Raw genomic sequence first — 21,907 nt, 5'->3', positions numbered from 1 at the left:
TTATGTCCTTAATACACGCCCCCAGAAAACAACAGACCTCTCTGTTGCTATTAGGCTGACCCAAAAAAATGCCTCAGTATCCTTGATTGCTAACCATGACCATTCATCTCATCTTCCTTTTCCCCCTATGTCACAATTCTAGAAATCTTCTTTTGATATCTTTGATTCTGCTGTCTAACTTAGAGCTACAGCAATCTTTCATCTTCCACTCCAACCTTCACTTTCTCTTTCCTTTCTCTTCTTATTCTCTCTATCCATAAAGTTCAAACTAAGACTCAGATTCTTATAGGATTTAGCCCATGCGGATGGTTCTAAATCTATTATCTTTTTTCCTCTCCTAAATTCCCAATTGCAACAAACCTGTCACAGTCAAAACCTTGGTATCTCTAATGATCATTAACTCCTAGTCTTGACTTGTCTAGATTAAACCATATTCAATTTCTCTTATTCCTAGGCAAATGAAGAATTGGAACATCTCGTAGACATGATTTTCCTGAAGTGTATTATTGTTAGCTCTGGCTCTAAAGTCTTTGAAGTTTGATTCAAGGGCATGGCAAATCACTGGTTAGGGAGTTCTAGCTTATCCTGTTTAATTGGGAAGGTCTTGAGCCTTTCCGTTAAAGGATAAGATTTGAAAATTCCACAAAGAATCATCATGGGCTATGGCTATAAGTAGGCCACAGACTACCATAATTCCAGAGGAGCTGTTAGAGACTCAAGGAATTAATAACCATGTTTAAAACGCCACAATTACTTTTTTGTTGCATGGGCTAAATTGGCCAAAAAAAAAAAAAAAAAAAGATGATCAGCCCCATGAAGCTGCTGAGGAGATCAGAAGTGTTGGCACAAAAAGTCTGTAATTATGTATTTTTCCACAAGCCCGTAATAGCTTGGGTGCTAGTTACTCCTATCAGCTTATATAACTGCCTGCAGTCTTTGTTTGCCATTTTTTCCCACCCCCAGTAAGTATCATTGATTGGGATCCAATCCCACTGGCATTTGTTGCCATCAGCAGCACCAAAATGTGTTTATCATTTGCTCTCCTGGGTAGCGCACAACGTGAATTAGGTTGACCTGGTTTTGCCTTAAAGGATCTAAGACACATCAGCATTGACAACAAAGCCAGTCATGAATAACATTTATTATATGTGTACTATGCAATAGACACTTTGGATACAAAAAAGCAGGCAAAACCCCTGATCTTTGAGAACTCACTGGGCATGGACTTTTCTCTAGTTTTCAACTGTTCGCCACCCTCTCCTCCTAGCTCCCTTACTTTCCCTTGGCACCTATAGCACTTTGATCTACTGGTTTTCTCAGTATTCATTTGGTTTCCTCAGTCTGAGTTGCTGGTTCATTATCCACTTGCTCCCAAAACAAGGGTATCCCCTAACATGTTAGGGGATACCTATTATCCTCCTCTTCCTCACTTCTTAGTGATCTCATTTTCTTCTGTGACTTCAATCATCACTTCTAAACAGATGACACCTAAATCTATATACACAGTCTTAATCTGCCTCCTGAATTCATCTTGCAACAACTACCCACCTGATGGATCTGTCAATCTGGAGTCTCCCTGGCACCTTAGTTTGAATATGCACAAAACCAGACTCATTACCTTCCTTCCAAATCCACCCCTCTTCCAAACTTCCTTATTTCTACCGTGTATACCTCCATCTTCCAACTCATCCACTTGTCAGGTTTTAGAGTAATTTTAAATCATGCCATAGTCTCACTTCCCATATATGAAATATTGACAAATTCTATTGATTGGACCTTCAATATTTCTCACATTAGGCCAGCATTCTATGCTACAACCACCTTATTTCATGCCCTTATTACCATTCTCATTGGGACTATTATAATAAATTCCAAAATATTCTTCCTGCCTCCCATTTCTTTCCTATCCAATCAATTTTTCAAATTGCTCCTAAAGTTATCTTTTTGTGGAAAAGATCTGACCATGTCATTCCTTTGATCAAAAACTTTCAGTAACTTCCTATTGCCTCTAAGAGAAAATGAGAACTAAGCATTTAGGAACTTCCATAATCTGTCTTCAATTTTCATTCAGCAAATATTTATTTGCTGAATCTACTATGTTTCAGGAACAAGGGATTGTGAATACAAAACTGAGAATGAAATGCTTCTTGTCCTCATGGAGATTTTGTTCTTCTGAAAGGAAACTTTCTCTCTCCCTCTCTCCCTCTTACTCCCTCCTTTTCTCCTTCCCTCTTTCCCTCCTCTCTCCCTCTCCCTCTCCTTTTCCTCTTCTTCCCCCCTCCCTCTTTCCCCTTTCTCTCTCTTTCTCTGTCTCTCTCATATATATACAATACACACATACACACATTATATACATATATTTTATATATACACACTTTATATATATACATTATATATACACATACATTTTGTATATACGCATATACACATGCCCACATTATGTATATATGCATGTAATATACATAAATTATATGTATACATATATGCAGATATATTATATACACATCCATGTATATTATAGGTATATATACCCACATATAAATAAGGAAATCCAAACTATATGCAAAATAATTTGGAAAGTTCAGGGAGCTAGCAACTGGGGGGAATCAAAATCTGCCATGAAGATCAGCACATGAGTTAACCTTTGAAGGAAGCTATGGATTCTCTGGGTTGGAGTAAAGAAGAAACTAGTTCTAGATACGGGGACAATGAATGCAAAGACACAGAGATGAGAAGTAGAATGTCATGGACGGGACAGTTGGCAGTCAGTTTGGCTAGAATGTAAAGTTCATAGAAATAATAGTGTACTACAAACCTGGAGAAGTAGTCTAGAGTTGGTGAGTGAAGAATTTAAATGCCAAAAAGGAATTTATATTTTGAACTAGAGATAAGAGGGAACCTCTGGAGTTTCTTGGAATGGGGAATGATATAGTCAGACTCGCGCTTTTGGAATATTAATTTGACAGGTGTGTGGAGAATGGTTTGCAGAGAAGACAGACTTAAGGCAAAGAAATCAATTAGGAAGCTGATGAAATAATCCAGGACACAACTAGGACCCAAACTAAGATGGCGCTCCCATGAATGGAGAGAAGGGCTTGAAGAGTTATGGATGTTAAGAAATGAAAGTTATATATCAACACTATAACAAGGATCAGGAGTAGAATTCATTAGGAAAAAAAAATGTCAGGCTAGTAATCACTGGTCTTAGACAAAGTGAAACTTAAAGAGAAGGGCTTGGATGTAGGAGATACTATGAAAGTAGAGAGTGCAGCCAGCATGAAGCGTATTCCTTGCATATAGTAGACAATGAACAATATATGTATGTTGCATTGAATTAATTGTGTTAGTGAGGGGGAAAAAGGAAGCTGGCAATAGTAAAGTGAGGAAGCTTGAGGCATCAAACTGGTGGAAGGAGGAGGAGCCCGATATGTCTGCCATATTTAGTTTGAGGAGTCCCATTGCCTCAACACACAGATTGAGATGACTTCTCCCATTCCTGTGTGAGAGCTGTTGGACATGCTGGGATTCCTCATAAAGGGGATATCTCACTAATGTTAACATGTTGGCTGAGCCTCTCTCAGGTCAGCAACTGAGTCTATGAGCCCTAAGCCGAGCACTAACCTTCTTAGCCAAATGTGTACATGAGGTACAGGGTGTTTGATGAATAGAACACTGGACTTGGAGCAAAAGACCTGAATTCAAAACCCACTAACTAGCTATGTAACTATGAACTTGTGACAACTTCTCAGGACCTCAGTTTCCTTTTCTGTAAAATGGGGATCATAGTATTTGTACTACCCACCTTTTTTTGTAGAAGACCTTCAAGACCATCAGTATCTCTAGAGGGTAGCCTATTATATTTTTGCATAGCTCTTAGGTGCCTCCGACACCTAGCTCATATGGTGTCAGGTTCTGCCTTCCACGATTTCCTACTTGCAGCTTAAAAATCTGTCCAAGAGGAGCAATTCAAACCCTCTTTTACTTGCTGGATCTCCTAGTAGCTTCAATTGATTCCTGTATTTGTCACAGTTTCCAGGCCCCTCATCACCAAAGTGTCAATCTCCTCAATTTCATCATTTTATCAAGATCCTTCCTAAATGACATCTCCCAGGACTCAACACAGCATTCCAGATGATGTTTAGCTAAGGCAGAATACTACGGGAGTATCTTCTCCCTCATTCTAGACACTCTGCTTATGCTACCTAAAAGATTGCATCTGCTTTTTTTGGAAGCCTCTTACTTTGTGAACATTCTATTAAGCTTACGGTCTTAGTAGACTACCAGACATTTTTTCATATAAACCATTGTCTACCAGGCTTTACTCATTCAGTACTTGTAAGGCTGGATCTCCCTACTAATATCTAGGCTATTGTAGACAAGATGCTATAAAGTAAGTCAGAATCATAGGGACTAAAAGGGACCTTTTTGTTCCATCATTTTTCAGTCCTACTGACTCTTTGTGACACCGTTTGGGGTTTTCTTGATAAAGATACTGTAGTGGTTGGCCATTTCCTACTCTACCTCATTTTATATGATGAGGAAACTGAGGCAGATAAGGTTATGTGACTTACTCAGGGTCACACAGTTAGCAAGTGTCTGAGGTCAGGAGGATGATTCTCTGATTCTGGATGCAACTCTCCATCAACTGTACCATCTACCTGACTGGAAGGAATCTTGGAGATCTAGTTCAATCCTCTCATTTTATAGATAAGGAAATTAAGGTCAAGATAAATGATTTGTCACATAGAAAATTAGGTGCCAGGAACCAGGATTCAAACTTACTGCTCTGCATGGACCCACACTTAACACCATATACCAAGATAAGATCAAAATGGGTCTATGACCTAGGCATAAAGAACGAGATTATAAATAAATTAGAGGAACATAGAATAGTTTATCTCTCAGACTTGTGGAGGAGAAAGAAATTTGTGACCAAAGATGAACTAGAGACCATTACTGATCACAAAATAGAAAATTTCGATTACATCAAATTAAAAAGCCTTTGTACAAATAAAACTAATGCAAACAAGATTAGAAGGGAAGCAACAAACTGGGAAAACATTTTCACAGTTAAAGGTCCTGATAAAGGCCTCATTTCCAAAATATATAGAGAACTGACTCAAATTTATAAGAAATCAAGCCATTCTCCAATTGATAAATGGTCAAAGGATATGAACAGACAATTTTCAGAGGATGAAATTGAAACTATTACCACTCATATGAAAGAGTGTTCCAAATCATTATTGATCAGAGAAATGCAAATTAAGACAACTCTGAGATACCACTACACACCTGTCAGATTGGCTAAGATGACAGGAAAAAATAATGATGAATGTTGGAGGGGATGCGGGAAAACTGGGACACTATTGCATTGTTGGTGGAGTTGTGAACGAATCCAACCATTCTGGAGAGCAATCTGGAATTATGCCCAAAAAATTATCAAATTGTGCATACCCTTTGATCCAGCACTGTTTCTATTGGGCTTATATCCCAAAGAAATACTAAAGAAGGGAAAGGGACCTGTTTGTGCCAAAATGTTTGTAGCAGCCCTGTTTGTAGTGGCTAGAAACTGGAAAATGAATGGATGCCCATCAATTGGAGAATGGCTGGGTAAATTATGGTATATGAATGTTATGGAATATTATTGTTCTGTAAGAAATGACCAGCAGGATGAATACAGAGAGGACTGGCGAGACTTACATGAACTGATGCTAAGTGAAATGAGCAGAACCAGGAGATCACTATACACTTCGACAACGATATTGTATGAGGACATATTTTGATGGAAGGGGATTTCTTTGACAAAGAGATCTGAGTTTCAATTGATAAATGACGGACAAAAGCAGCTACACCCAAAGAAAGAACACTGGGAAACGAATGTGAACTATCTGCATTTTTGTTTTTCTTCCCGGGTTATTTATACCTTCTGAATCCAATTCTCCCTATGCAACAAGAGAACTGTTCGGTTCTACAAACATATATTGTATCTAGGATATACTGCAACATATCCAACATATAAAGGACTGCTTGCCATCTAGGGGAGGGGGTGGAGGGAGGGAGGGAAAAAAAAATTGGAACAGAAACGAGTGTCAATATAAAGTAATTATTAAATTAAAAAAAAAAAAAAACTTACTGCTCTGCTACATCCACCACCCCAAGCTTCACGAAGCAAGAGCCATGACTTGGATTACTTTGATGCAAACCACTGGCTCACCTGTTCCTAAAGGATCCCCTCTAGAATTTCCGGCATAGATCCATGAGCAAGCATAACCTGAAGGAATACCGGTGTAGCTCACGCCTGATATGAGAGATTCTCCCAAGTCTCCAGTGTGGTAAATTGAGGACAAGCCTATAAACAAAGCACTGGAGCTTTTCTTCCTTTCAGAATCTTTCTTCCCCTTAAGGGATCTGTCCCTGAAGAGAATCTGGAACTGGGCATCTTCTCTCTCAAAGGTGGAAGCCAGACAATCAGGAGCTCTCTTCTAGGCTCTCACCACCAGCATTAGGCAGGCGTGGATCACTGAGTATTCAGTCTCCATCAATGAGGGGAGTCTTGTGCAAATAGCCTTGTATATCAGAAGTCAAGGCTTCAGACCTAATAAAAACTACAACCACAGATCCAACTGTTTTCTTTTCTGCTACAGGCTAAAGGACCATGTCAAGTCCCACAAACATGATGGGGAAAAGCTCTCCCTGCCCCGGCATCTCAAAGTGGTGGGCCAGATTGAGCATCTTGCCCTTACATTGGGATCCCTCCGCCTGGACTGCCCAGCAGCTGTGGTGGGTAAGTGAGTCTTGAGGACTGCCCCCAGGACTTCCCTTCCCTTCCTGAACATCCTCAAACCTTCTGCTAGTTCCATTAGCTCTGCCAGGCTGAATTATTAATCTATGGGGTCACTCAGCGGTCCTGTCTGGGCTCGATCAAGTAGGGCCAGCGGTCCCAAACATTTACCTCAGGAAGCCTGGTGAGAAGTGATTAGAAATCACAATGTACAGTCGAGGAGGAGGACTCTCATCGTTCTTAGGAGAGAGGCAGCTGTATTTGAGAAATGATTGTTCCCGACACACCACCACACACGCACACCTGTGCATTTAGCATTTAGGGACATATAAGGACACTTAGTCCCTTTACCCCCTACCCCAGTTACCACCTTTAAGAACTCACTTCCTGTAGCTATGGATAAAGCTGCATCAGATTCTCACTAAACATACGAGTCTTCCTTCTTTTCCAGAGGACAATGAGAAAAATCTCACCCTTGGGCTCCAGACGCTGCGGTCCTTGAAGGTAGGGCTGGGATTCCTTCCTCTCTGTCCCCTGACAGTCCAAGGGTGAGGGACTTTAGGCAGTGGTGAAAGCTGATTTTAACCTTTGTTCTCAGTGCATCATCAATCTGGACAAGCAACGCCTCATCATGGGGAAGGCAGAGAAGGAAGAGATTCCCTTTGTGGAGACTGTGTCTGGGAGTGATGACAAGTGAGTGTCTTGTAGGGGTTTTGTCCACTCAGGGAAGCCCTGTTAGAACCTCAGTGAGGTCCTAGAGAAGGCTGCAGCCTGCCCTCTCTGTCCTTAACCCCCCATCCCAAGCACTAATAGATCCTCTTATCTAACTCCCTTAGCCCCTCAAAATTCCTAGGAGCCCTCCAATCTTTCCCTAAGAAGGCTCCCCATCTCTCTAGTGGGAAGTCACATGAGGAGATGAAAGGCTATGGTGGGGAGCAAGCCAGGAAGGGAGAAGTGGGGGGAAGAAGGAATTTTTAGGTCTCTGTAAGAATTCTGATTTCTTTTAGGCTCATTGTCACTTCTGATATTTTTTTCTTTTCATTTCAGCACGTCAGAGGCGTAACTAAAGAGTGAGATGTGTGCATGAGTGAACACACACTCTCACACACCCATCCACATACAAGCCACATACACCCCCAAGCTAACAGCTTAGGAAAGCTGTCAGGCTTGGCCCAGATGCAAAACAGGTCCCGCTGCCTGGACCACATCCTTCCCTCCGTGGGGGGCTCCATCAATTCCTCCCCTCTGGGCCTCTCTCCACTGTAGCCTGTGCTTAGAGATCCTGTCTGGTTTTACCTATGGTTTTTATATGTCTGATCCTGTATTTAATGGACCTTTGACACTGCCCTGACCTAGTTGCTGGAGTGTGTTCCCTGTAGCTCACTCTTTCCTAGGAATTCGCTTTCTTTAGCCATATATAGGAGCTGCCAGGAGCTGCCCCTTATTAGGGTCACTTCCTTGTTTTCCAACGAACAGACATGTAATCAGCAGGAAACAGGTACTGATTCACTGGCTCAATCACAGAAAGCCATACCAGAGGTTCATCGAGTTTTTATTCACTCAACACATAGGATTTAGATCCGTAAAGGGCCTTAGACATCATCTCCTCCAACCCACTCCTTTTACAGAGAAGAAAAATAAAATTGAGCAACCTGCTCGTGGTCACATATCAAGGAAGTAAAAGTGACCTAGGTCTCCCGTCTCCCAGTCTGACCTAATTTCCACTCCAACATTCTATCTCTTCTGCCAAAAGAGCTGCGAGATGAGAGCGATAGGGCTGGTGAGACAGCAAGAGGAATTAAAAAAAGGAGAAAGCACGGGAGTGACGACACAGGATGGGGGATGCCTTCCAGGAGAAACTGGAGGCTGCTTTCAGAATGTCTAAAATGCCGTCACTCCTTTTGGGTAAAGAATGGAGGATTCTGGTTAAAATAATAACAGGTTTTCTGAGGACTGTTATCAAGTTTTAATCCAGGAATCACTTTTTAGGAGACAAATTTAGCCAGCTAGCTAGGGCTTAAGGGAAAAAGAAGACATGGAAGGTGGAGGGATAGGAAAAGTGAAGGCAAGAGGGTAGCTTAAGACTTGGCCATGTGGATGGATTCATGGTGGTTGCTTAGATGGGGAAGTACAGGAGTAGTCCAGGTAGGGAAGGAAGGATGCAGGAATAATCAAAGGAATACTGGATTAGGAGCCCAGGACTACCTGCATCACTAACTTGGACGATCTTGGACAAGTCACTTCCACTGTTTCTTCACCTATAAAATAAGGAAGCTGGACTAGATGAACCCTTCCAGCTCTGACATTCTGGAGGGAGCTGGTGAGATGGGAAGAGTTTGCTGGGTAAGCTTTTCATGTAGAATATTAGAGCAGCTGTTTATACTATAGTTCTGCCATGTTGTTAACCTGTGAGAGGTCAGTCAGTGCTTTAGCAGGGATAAACAGACTTTTATTCATTCACTGCCAGTGTCTCCACATCTCTCAGCAGGTGGTATACCAAAAGAGGAAGAGAATTCATCCTATCCATCTACCCCATTCATTCTCAATAGAACTCACAGTGTGAGCCTCTAAGACTCTGGATACTCCCAGTTTGGGGCACAATCCTGCGGCCACACTGTCACTGTCTTGTTTCACAGGTTTATTCACAAGATACCTCCCTCCCAGACTCTGCCCAGGCAGCCAAAGGGAAGGCACGGACAAGGTCCAAACAAACATCACGGGCAACAACAGTGAGCTCTCTGGGTTCCGGAGCCCCTGGTAAAATTTTCCACTTCGACTATTCCCCTCCTGTCCCACCCTAAACTATTCCTTAGCAAGAGTTGAGCCTCTCTCTACTAAAGCTTAGATTCTCTTCAAGTTTTCTGCCTCTTTCTGTACCCCTCAATTCCCCTCTCTGCCCTGCCCTTTCTTTCCTCTCAAAAATGGACTATTCCCTGCTCACCAGGGCACAGACCATACCTGGAATAAGCTGAATATCCTTCATTCTTTATTATAATGCCGGCCACCCCCATTAGTCTCTCAAAGGCCCCTCATAAAACCTGAATATAACCTACCAGCAAGTTGTTGCCATGTTGTATTAGCCTGTTTTCCCCATATCAGAAGCACTGGGGACCAAGAAAAGCTAAGGAAGCTTCTTTTCTGATGACTATCCAATGATCAGGGAAGATACATGTTCCTTAACTTCTTAGACTGGATTAGATGACCTTTAGAAAGTCTTGTGGTGGGGCAGCTAGGTGGTGCAGTGGATAGAGCACCAGCCCTGAAGTCAGGAGGACCTGAGTTCAAATCTGGTCTCAGACACTTAACACTTCCCAGCTGTGTAACTTTGGGCAAGTCACTTAACCCCAATTGCCTCAGGAAAAAAAGAAAAAAGGAAAAAAGACCACAGTCTTGTGGTACCTAGGACTCTCCAGATTTAGAAGAAAAAATGATTCGATGGTTTATGTGACATCACTGCCTCACCCAATGTGCTTTCTTCTGGTCAAACCTAAATTGAACTCTCAAACCAAATGATCAAGACTTCACTTAGCAAGCTACGCTTGGCAAAGGCATCTTGGGGATGTTTGAAGCCCCTTTTGTGGGGAGGGGGATTTTAGGGTCTCTTTAGCTTTCTTTCAGTGTCTCCATATTTGTTCATGAGAAACCTCCCCTGCAGTCGTGTGTACTCCAAAGGGTGGGACCACAAGTGGGGTTGAGCCATCCCTTCCCTGGGCATCAGATTCCCGCCTGGCGAGAGCGCCATAGCAGACTTCATCTTACATAACTGGAACCCCTGTTCGGCGGGAGCTTAGTTTCTGACAAGAAGCTTGATAAAGATGTTTTTAGAACTTAGTATTTCTATGCCTAATGCATTTGAAGAATGGGTATTTTCTGATGTTTTCTATTTCTCTGCTTTTAACTAGTCCTTCCCATAGACACTTCCGGTCACTTAGTCCAAGTCTCCTCAGCCTGGAGCGCTTGGTTACAGCCTCCCCTCCTGTAGGTGAAATATCTTTCTAGGCTCCGAGTGTCGGGGGTCCTTCCTGGCCTCCACCTTTGAGTCTCTCTGTGGCACCTTCTTCTTGCACTGTGTCCGGCTGTGTCTGGTTTGTCTGTGAGATTGTTGTACTAATAAAGTGAAACCTCATCTCAAGAGGCTCCGTGGTGTTTATGAGGAGAAGCTGGTGGGCGTGCAGTTGGAGGAGTATGCCTTGGGTCCTGGAGTGTGGATGGGGGGGAGTATAATTAGGGAAAGGGATGAGAGAAGAGATTGAGCATTTATTAAGCACCTACTTTATGAATATTTCAACAACCTTGAGAGGTGGTGCCATTAAGGACTCTACTTTATAGCTAAGGAAACAGAGTTCTAGTTTCATTTTAGTTTATCTATGGTGATGGTCATACAGTGAGTGTCAGAGGCAGAATGTCTTCTTGAATCCACATCCAACATTCTATCCCCCATGCTACACTATGCTGGATTTCCAAACTCTTGAACCTGGAGTTTCTCGAGAGGCAATTAGGGATGAGAGCCCATACCACTGAAAGAGCCATTGAGGCATAGGGATATTCATCCTAGAAAAGAGAAGACTCGGGCAGCTAAGTGGGGCAGTGGACTGAAGTCAGAATGACCTGAGTTCAAATCAAACACTTAACACTGCCTAGCTGTGTGACCCTGGACAAGTCACTTAACCTCAATTGCCTCAGAGGGGAAAAAAGAACACTTGGGAAGACATTTTAGGTGGCTTTAAGTAGTGATGGGGGTGGGGGTTTGAGGGGTGGAACTAGGAATAAGGGATAGAAGAATCCCATTTCTTAGAATTTTAGGGTGAGGAAGATAACTTAAAAGTCATACCCCAATCTCTTCATTTTCCAGGTGAGGAATCTGAGATTCAAATATATTAAATGGCTTGCCTGAAGTCACACAGCAGTAAATAGCAAGAGCCAGATTTGAATCTGTATCCACTCATCTCTATTCCAATCATCTTTCATCAACATCATACTGCTTCTTCCATTCACCATTTTCAAAAACTTTCTAACAATCAGAACTGTTCAAAAGTAGAAGTGGGGAGAGGATTCCCCATCACTGGAGGTCTTCAACTGGAAGCAGGAGACACTTGGAAGCAGAGGGGATTCCCGAGATATTCTCAGTCTCTTGAACCTCAGAATTTCTGAAATTTTGAGTTTAAGGGGAACAATGCTGCCTCAAGAATAATGATCCAAGTTGAGATCAATTGGACAATGAACCATAAAGAAAGGAATTGAGGGAGCAGGGTTTTTTCCAGAGCAGGTGCTCATTAAGGGGATTGGGTACATTGAGATAGGGAGAGCCAAGGAAGGGGGGGAACCAGTCAGGAGTAGCAAATTGGTTCAGGTGTGAATTTTCCATGGAAATTAAAAATAAAAATATGTGTAAGTATATAACAGGACAAATAACATAGAATGTGGAATTTTAGAGCTAGAAAAATAAGAGTAGTGCATGGAAAAGAGAGTTAACTCTGGAGTCATTGAATCCAGATTCAAGTCTTGTCTCTGACACTCTGTGATCTTGGACAATTCACTTGAGCTCCTTGTACCTTGCTTTCCTGTTTTTTAAAATGAGGGGATTACATTAGAATACCTCTGAAGTCCCTTCCAGGTCTAGACCTATATAGTCCAGTGATTGTAGAAATAACATCTGAGGTCACCAGGTGGGGAGGAATTTGTCTAAGATAACATTGAAGGTTGCTCCTAGAACCAAACACAGAACCCCAATATCCTGACGCCCTGGTCCAGGCTTTTCCATATTCGTGATTGCCTCCCTTTCTGGGACTTTGCTGAAACTGGGAGAGAGAAAGGGAAAGATGGGGAGAGAGGAAAAGGGGAGAGGAGAAGAAAGGGAAGGAGAAGGAAAAGGAGAAAGAGGAAGAGAAGGAGAAGAAAAAAGGAGGAGGAAGAGGAGGAAAAGAAAGAGGAGGAAGAGGAAAGAAAGAAATAAGGAAAGAAGGAAAGGAAGGAAGGAAGAGAAAGAAAGAAAGAAGAGGAAGAGGAGGAGGAAAAGAATAAAAACAAGGAGAAGGAAAAAAGAGAGGGAGGGAGGAAGAAAGAAAAAGAAAGAAAGAAAGGAAGGAAGGAAGAAAGAAAAAGAAAGGAAGGATGGAAGGAAAGCAAGGAGAGAGGGAGGGAGGAAGAGGGGGAGGGAGGGAGGAAGAGGGGGAAGGAAGAAGAGGAAAGGAGGGAGGGAGAAATAAAGAGGAAGAAAAGCGCATAGGTAGAAAGAGAAAAGGTGAGAGTTATGAGAGAGGTACGGGATGGTGAAATTCAGAATGATCCTGCTCATTTTTCCCTCTACAATGCACAGGAATGTTAAAATAGGTTTCACAGGGTCTTTGAACTTGGAAAAATGTATCTTTTCCTTCCCCTACTTCCAGATGAAATTGAGTATTTCCTTCAAAAATGAATGTGGGTAACAAGTATGATTCTGAGAAGGGGTTCTGAGGCTTTAGCAGATGATGAAAAGGGCACATGAGCTAAAAAAGGAGCAGCCCCTGACCAGCATTCAGTGGGGGAAGCTTCCAGCCCTTCCCCACCGCCCTCCAGCAAGTTATTGCCAGGGAGAGATTCTCCATCTGGAGTATCAGTTAGGAGGGGGAGTATCAGTTAGGAGGGGCACTATCATCTCCAGCCTTTGGCTCCCGCCCTCTCTCCCCCACCTCGTTCTAGATGCATAAATTGCCACCTCTTGCCTTTGCTCCTCCTGACAACCTGACCCATATTTAGCAACAGCTCCTTTGTCCCCTCCTGTCAGCCTCTTGGACCTACAGCTCAGAGAGAGGATTATTTAGTCTCATGGGGAGGTGGGAAGTGGGGGGTGGGGGAATGGGAATGGAGGGGAAGGGAAGGGAGCTGTGTTGGAAAGGGATGCTCCCAGCCTAGTGTAGGATGTTCCTCAGAACTGTCTCGAGGGGAGGGATGACATTTTCCTGAGCTCAGCACAAGCTGCTCCCCATAATAGGTTCGGTGTTGCAACCCTAGATTAGAGCTGATGGCCTAAGTATGGTGATGGAAGGCTCTGGAAATTATTACTTCCTTATTCTCCCTCCCCCACAATATCACATATTCCCCCAACTGCCTGTATGACTGGAAAAGTCACTCTAGCATTAGGAGGAAGACTGACTTCCTCCTATGTAAATGAAGAGATTCTAGATGGGAGGTTCTAGATGAGATTCTGAGGTTCCAGAGGGATGACCCTTTAATCCTTGCCTGGAGATCAGGAGGTTGAGCTCATTGTCCCTATAAGATTCCTTCAAACTCCAAATCTGATCAGCTGAAGCGTTTGTGACTCTCCAAGCTCATGGCTTCCCTCTCACCCTCCTCCGGGAGCGTGTCCCCATTGCGAGCTGATGATTCAACTTTCAGGTACCTCTCCTTTCATTTCCTTCATCCAGAGATGGGAAGATGGGAGGGAGCCAGATATTGCTACCCCCATTTCATAGATGGGAAAGTTGAGCAAGACAATATTGTGGTTTCAGAGCCTATAAGCAACAGACGCCTATGACAAGAACAAGTTTTTACCAGCCTTTTCTCTAATACTTCATCTACTAGCATCTTAAGTTGGAGGAACCAAAAAATCCAAAATAAAATAAAGGGGAAAAGGAAAATTGCCTGGTACATAATAGGCACTTAATAAATGTTTATTGACTTGAGACTGAGGACTAAGGGGAAAAATAATTAGAGGCAATAAGGGAAGATTGGGGGAAGGCCTCCAGAATTGGGAGATTTGGGTCCCCTAGTGAAAATGATAGCTAGCATTTGTACAGCTATTTATAGATATAGATGCAAATATATATAAACCCTCCTCCTCCTTTTATTCTTCTTTCTCTTCCTCTTCTTCTTTCTCCTCTTTCCTCCTCCTCCTCTTCCTCTTCTGTCTCTGTCTCTCTGTTTCTCCTCTTTCCTCCCTTTTTTCCTTCCCTCTCTCATATATAATCCTATTTGATTTTCACAACATCCCTCTAAGAAATAAATGTTATTATTATCCCCATTTTATGGAGATAGAAATGTAAAAGGCTCAGAGAGGTTAAATGATTTATTCAGGGTCACACAGCTAGTAAACGTCTGAGATAGGATTTCAGTCCAGGTCTTCTGGACTCCAAGACCAATGTTCTTACCTACAAGAACCTAATCTTAGACCTTCCTTCGCATGTGGCTGTGAGGTGCTTGCTGAATCACCCTGCTGGTCTGTCTGTCAACAGGCATCTGGTTGGGGGAGGGAGGAAAGCAGCAGGGAAGCATTAGCTGATTATGAGTTCCTGAAAACGCCCCAACACCTTCTGTGCCAAAAAGACCCAAGGATGCCTAGTAGGACAACCAGCAGCCCAGCCCCCACAGGTCCTCTAATATTTGGAGAATGGGACTGCAAATTTTTAGTCCCACAGAGAAAGTCCTGAAAGGGGAACTCTGGGTAGGAAGTCAACAGGCCATCGAGGGCCTTCTCCTCCAGAAGGAGTATGGAAGACTCAGTCCCCCTCCACACACTTGTTCCCAGGGCTCCCTTGACCTAGGTGTGGACAAATGTCCTCCCTTCTTGGTTCAGATGAGACGATATTTTAGTTTTTTAATACATGATATTTTACTTTATGTGAAAAATAACAACCCTAAGGGAAAAAAACCTCAAAACTATCCAAGACACAAGAACCTTTAGTTCTAGAATCCCTAATCTAGTCTTAATTTTTTTTTATTTAATTGAAGAAACTGAGACCCACAACAAAACAACATCTGATACTATACATCACAATACACTTGTAATCATTTATCCTATATATTATATATATATATATAAACAATAAATTAGAGACCTGTTTTGTTCTGAACACTCTATTTTTGTTAATTCAATGGATATCTTTCACAACTGAAGGGAGGAAGTAAATTATTAACAGCAAGAAAAATGATAGAAATTAAAAAATAATATGCTTCCAAAATAAAAAGGAAATATGAACAGGGGAAAAATCTTTGTATCAGACATTTCTGATAAAAGCTTTTCATGCAAAATATATAAGGAACTGATACAAATATCTAAGAACAAGAACTATTCTCTTACATTAATAGGGAAATGGTCAGAAGATATGAACAAGCAATTCTTGAAAGAAAACTTGTTAACACACTCATGAAAAAAAGTTCAAAATTTCAAATTAAATAATTGCAAATCAAAACACTCTGATCCCAATTAAATTAGCACAGCTGTGGTCAAAACAAGCACATTATTAGAGGGATAAGACTATTAATTGGTTCAACACGTTCTGAAAATAATACAGAATTATACAATAAAAATAAGCAAAGTGTCTGCAACCTTTTATCTAATGGTCCCACTACTGGAATTATTTCCCGGAGAGGTTTATGGTAGAAAAAAGAAAATATTTCTAACAACATCAGTTGTAATATTGAAGAATTGTTGACAGTTGTTTAGCAGTGTCCAACTTTTCATGACCCATTTGGGATTTTCTTGGCAGAGATACTGGAGTGGTTTGCCATTTACTTTTCTAGCTCATTTTATAGATGAGGAAACTGAGGTAAACAGGATTTAAGTGATTTGCCCAAGATCCTACAGCTAGTATCTGAGGTAGGATTTGAACTCAAGGCTTCCTGACATGTGGGTGCATACAGAGACAGTTCTTCTGAATGCAAATTCACTTCCTGGGAGGACTGATTCTCCTACATAATTTCTAGAAGAGACTATTCTGCTCATTTCTTCTTCCTTTTTTTTTTTTTTTTTTTTTTAAAATAATAGCTTATTTCCAAAATACAGGCAAAGATAGTTTTTCAACATTTTATCCTTGTGAAACCTTATATTCCAAATGTATGGGTCAGAAACCATTTAATAAGAAAGACTGGAGAGAGCTCTCTCTCTCTTTTTTTTTTTTAAATAACTTTTTATTGACAGAACCCATGCCAGGGTAATTTTTTACAGCATTAATCCCTTGCACTCACTTCTGTTCTGTTTACATGTTAAATAGGTTACAGTATATCCTAGATACAATATACGTGTGCAGAACTGAACAGTTCTCTTGTTGCACAGGGAGAATTGAATTCAGAAGGTAGAAATAACCTGGGGGAAAAAACAAAAATGCAGTTTATATTCATTTCCCAGTGTTCTTTCTTTGGGTGTAGCTGCTTCTGTCCATCTTTGATCAATTAAAGCTCTTTATATCGAAGAGATCCACTTCCATCAGAATACATCCTCAAACAGTATCGTTGTTGAGGTATATAATGATCTCCTGATTCTGCTCATTTCACTTAGCATCAGTTCATGTAAGTCTCTCCAAGCCTCTCTGTATTCATCCTGCTGGTCATTTCTTACAGAACAATAATATTCCATAACATTCATATACCACAATTTATTCAGCCATTCTCCAATTGATGGGCATCCTTTCATTTTCTAGCTTCTAGCCACTACAAACAGGGCTGCCACAACCATTTTGGCACATACAGGTCCCTTTCCCTTCTTTAGTATCTCTTTGGGGTATAAGCCCAGTAGAAACACTGCTGGATCAAAGGTATGCACAGTTTGATAACCTTTTGAGCATAGTTCCAAATTGTTCTCCAGAATAGCTGGATGTGTTCACAATTCCACCAAATCAGTGTCCCTGTTTTCCCACATCCCCTCCAACATTCCACATTATCTCTCCCTGTCACTCTAGCCAATCTGACAGGTGTGTAGTGGTATCTTAGAGTTGTCTTAATTTGCATTTCTCTGATTAATAATGATTTGGAGCATATTTTCATATGTCTACAAATAGTTTTAATTTCTTCTTCTGAGAATTGTCTGTTCATATCCTTTGACCATTTATCAACTGGAGAAGGCTTGATTTCTTATAAATTAGAGTCGATTCTCTATATATTTTGGAAATGAGGCCTTTATCAGAACCTTTGACTGTAAAAATGTTTTCCCAGTTTATTGTTTCCCTTTTAATCTTGTCTGCATTAGTTTTGTTTGTACAAAAACTTTTCAATTTGATATAATCAAAATTTTTTTATTTTGTGGTCAATAGTGATCTCTAGTTCTTCTTTGGTCATAAATTCCTCCCTCTTCCACAGATCTGAGAGGTAAACTATCCTATGTTCTTCCAATTTATTTATAAGAGAAGAGAAAATTCAAAATAGACCTAAGTTGTCCTCCCGGCCCCGAGGGCCCTTGGAGGGGCTGATGGAATTAAATCCTTTCCTTCTCTTTCAGGTACAAATTCAGTCTTTGGAATCCCAGTCTTCAATAGTGCCTTCACCAATATCTTTGTCACCCCAGACAAAACAACAATACCTTATCATCTTATTCTTTTTCCTTATATATTTTGGCAGTTCATTCCAATTACTTAATTTATCTCCCAAGGGACTATCTACTGGTAATTTCTGATCATTTTTCTCATTTCTCTCTGCGAGGCCTGGCTGGGACTGGGCCACACCCATTGAATTTGGATGGAATCTAAATTCCAAAACACTCAAACAAGCCAACTGTCACCAATTGACTCCAGTCACCCTAGAAGGCCTAGCCAAGTCTACATCCTGTCCAGAGACCCAGAGTTTAAGACTCCAGGCCTCACAGGGTCCTGTCCAGAGACCGCTCCAGAGTTTAAGATTCAAGGGTCTCATAGGGGGCTTACCTCTGGGTTGTTGCACAACAAATTGCTTGACTAATCTGTCCTCCACCAACTGGTCAGGGTTTTTACCTTTTACCGCAGAGTTTCTCTCGCTTTGCTCTGCTCTGTGTTTCTCCACTTCGGGCCCACTTTACCTTGGGGTAAACTGGTGGGCTGCCTAAATCATGGCAGGGTGCCACCCCACCAGCACCCCAAGGGTTCACCTACTCACCGCAAGTGGTATAATCCCGAAAGAGCCCCCAAGACTGTATAAAAAAGACTGGAGAGATCTCCAGAGAGAAGCAAAACAAAGTTTATTATACGTTCTCCTGAGAATCAGGTATCTCACCCATCGAGCAGACAATCGAAGGGAAGAAGCATCTTAGGGGGCAGGGTCAAGGCTTTTAATCCCTAATGCAAATTCCCCCTCCCACCACTGACCCTCATCCTTATTGGCTGAGGATCTTACATTCTAAATGGAGGAACTACCAAGAAATTGAATTTGACCAATAAGTACATAGTTGCCCATATTTGGTTGAAATAGGGAGGATAACAAGAAGCAGACTTAAATATGCCCTTAGGGAGATAACAGGGAGGAGACTTTAAGAATGCCCTTAAGAGGATAGCAGGGAGGACACTAAGTATGCCCTTAGGAGAATAGCAGGGAGGAGACACTTTTAAGTATGCCCTTGACTTAATGCTGCTTAAAGTCCTTCAGGCCTACTCAAACTTTGAAATAGATGAAGCCTTACTCGATTTTCACAACTGTCTTGAAAGATCTCACCTTATCTTGTTCACAAATTTTTCTCCCTCCCTACCTCTTTCCTCCCTCCCCTAAATAGGAAGTAATTCAATATATTTTGAACATGTATGATTCTTCTATACATATTTCCATATTTATTATTCTGTTGATTTCTGAGAATCAGCTCTGGGAGAATTCACTGCTGGAACAGACTATCTATGTGACCACCATAATAGCTAAGAGTATATTAACGCCTCCTATTTCTAGAGAGGTTGGGACAGTTTCACAGTTACGGTTTCCTTTGAGCTCTCTTGTATTTCTTTCTCCAAAACCTTGCTTTCAACCTCAGTTGGGGGCAGCGATGTCTTCAGCCCTAAGCTCTAGTCTGGTCTTGCAGTCAGCAGAGCCAAAAAAGGTACCCAATTAGTTTCCACTTTTCATGTTGAGAATCACTTCCTAAGCACGGGGAGCAGAGAATGTCTCTGTCCTCAGAGGGCAAATATTCTCCATGGTGAGGAATGTTTTCTGGGAGTCCTGAGAGCCAACTGTCATCGGGATACCCCCGTTCTGCCTGTGGGGTCCCTTCTGGAGCTAAATGAAAATCCACAAAAATATTAGCCCTGGAAAGATCCTTAGAGACCTCAGTTCTACAACTTACTACCTGTGTGATCTTGGCAATCATTCTCATCCCTAAAAAGGAAGCAGTCGCACTAGACAATATCTAGGTCCCTTTTAGATTGATATCAATCAATTAATATTTATTAAGCACCTACTATGAGCCAAGCATTGTACTAAGCACTAGGGAAATAAAGAGTCAAAAGATAGTTCCTCAAGGAGCTTACAATCTCTGGAGGGAAATAATATGCAATCAAATCTATACAAAGCAAATTTTATATATAGGATAAGAAAGGAATAATTAATAAGAAGGAAGGCATTGAAATTAAGAAGGTCAGGTGTAGCCTTGTTGTAGAAGGTGGGATTTTAGTTGGGAATTAAAAGAAGCTGGGGAGGCTGGAGTAGAGCAGAGAGGGCATTTCAGGCATGAGAATGTGCTGAGAAATGGGAGTCTCTTGTTTGTGGAACAGCCAGGAGGTCAGTGTAACTAGATTGAAGAATATGTGCTGGAGAATAGGTGGACTGGACTGGACTGGACTAGACTAGAAAGGTAAATGGGAACTGGCCATGAGGGGCTTAACAGATCCTCCATGGTACTATGAGACTACTGATTATGTTTTCTGAATTTTTACTAATGGGGAAAATGAGGAAATCCAAGAGGAGAAGGGACAAAAGACCAACAGGGAATTCCAAAGAAACACAGTAAAGGCAGTTGAGTTTATGGTCATGAGTGATTCTGCACAGCAGTCCCCTGAAGATCATGGCAGACTTGGGAAATAAGAAATGCAGATTCCTCCCCCTCAAGGGGCCAGTTTTCCTTATCTCTGGGAAAAGAAAAACAAGATCACTTCTCTCACATGATTTCTCAGAAAAACTCTTTCTCAACTTGGAATAAGGGGAGTTTTCAAAGGATGGGAGAATGACTCATACCACAGCTGTCAGTCCTAATGGCCCATGAAGGGAGGGGTGGAAGAGGAGGAAAAGCTCAGAGGCAAGGGTTTAGAAGGTTGCCATGGAAACCAAGGAGGACATCTCTAGCCTCCTGGTTCCTCTGGGCACAGGGCACCCCTAAGCCTGGCTTCAGCCCCTCCTCTCTCCCACAGAAGGGGGCAAAAATACCACTTCCATTAGAAATAAGATTTTAAAAAGGAGAAATAGAGGTTAAAATCTGAATCTAGCCAGCAATTAATTAAAGGTCAAAAAAGAAGGAAAGTTTGCCTGTTGCAGAGTTTAGCCTTTGTAGGGGGCTGTCAATGGGCACACATGGTGCTGGCAGAGTGTCATACCCTTTCTATTCTTTGTGGAGCAAGCCAGATCTTTTATCCATTTTTCCTCCACCATACATTTGCAGAGGATAGAGTTAGGAATTGCTGGATGACCTGAGAAAGTCATTTAAGCTCTCTGCCTCAGTTTCCTTATCTGTAAAATGGGGATTAAAAATAGCACCTACTTCCTAGAGTTGTTGTGAGGATCAAATATTATAAGATAATAATAAAATATAAATTATATATATAATATAATACAATAAGATAATATAAAGTGTTTTAGCACAATGCCCAGCATAGAGTAGGCATTATGTAAATATTAGCTATTATTATTATTATTATACAAATATGAATAAAATACAACCCCATCCACAGGCTTCTATTTTCCAGAGAACTCAGGCCTGCTCCAGGGAAGATAATTGGGAAATGGGGCCCCAGATGGCTCAGGAGTAAATTCTCTCATTCCATTTCCTTGGACACCAAAGTCCTAATCCCATAGAAACCCATCCTGCTAGGGCTACAGTAAAACAATAAAAACAATAACAATTACCCTCACACTTTTTTGATGTCTCTCTGTGCGGAGATACAGAGTCTCTTAGGGTAATAATAACAACCCTTACATATTTCAGAGCCTCTAAGGGTAAGACCCCCTTTAGCTTCACTGATTGGGAGCCACGGTCTGCAATGTGGTCTTGTATGAGATATCCAAGTCCCCTCAGTTTTGGAAATTCAGCAGCATGAATATCAGATACTTCATCAATATTTTTCTTAAAACAGTGATGAAATATCACAAGGAAGTGGGGAGGGGGGGCAGAATTTCAGAGAATTTACAGGAACCAACAGAAGACTGTTTGTACTTTGGATTGATGGATCATTATCCTCTCCACAATCCTTTGCTCATCTCCCCCAATTTGATTCA

The 21,907-nt window shown here is 41.6% G+C and overlaps 1 protein-coding gene and 1 long non-coding RNA gene across 4 annotated transcripts in view; one reads left to right on the top strand and one right to left on the bottom strand.

Annotated features, from left to right (window-relative positions):
- The window catches only part of NRIP3 (nuclear receptor interacting protein 3), a 32,429-nt gene extending 21,516 nt beyond the window's left edge, over nucleotides 1-10,913 (top strand). For both annotated transcript variants that reach the window (XM_051966085.1, XM_051966086.1), the window contains exons 5-8: nucleotides 6,645-6,784; nucleotides 7,233-7,285; nucleotides 7,380-7,474; nucleotides 7,829-10,913. In XM_051966085.1, the coding sequence (XP_051822045.1) occupies nucleotides 6,645-6,784; nucleotides 7,233-7,285; nucleotides 7,380-7,474; nucleotides 7,829-7,844 (304 nt within the window). In that variant the 3' untranslated portion in view covers nucleotides 7,845-10,913. The remainder of the gene's footprint in view (nucleotides 1-6,644; nucleotides 6,785-7,232; nucleotides 7,286-7,379; nucleotides 7,475-7,828) is intronic.
- The window catches only part of LOC127541035 (uncharacterized), a 116,607-nt gene that overhangs the window by 59,915 nt on the left and 34,785 nt on the right, over nucleotides 1-21,907 (bottom strand). The window lies entirely within an intron of this gene.

This window comes from Antechinus flavipes, chromosome 6 (genome assembly GCF_016432865.1).
Source record: "Antechinus flavipes isolate AdamAnt ecotype Samford, QLD, Australia chromosome 6, AdamAnt_v2, whole genome shotgun sequence".
NCBI classification, from domain to species: Eukaryota; Metazoa; Chordata; class Mammalia; order Dasyuromorphia; family Dasyuridae; genus Antechinus; species Antechinus flavipes.
The sequence above is the reverse complement of the archived record's forward strand: the minus strand, read 5'-3'. Positions and strand labels throughout refer to the sequence as shown.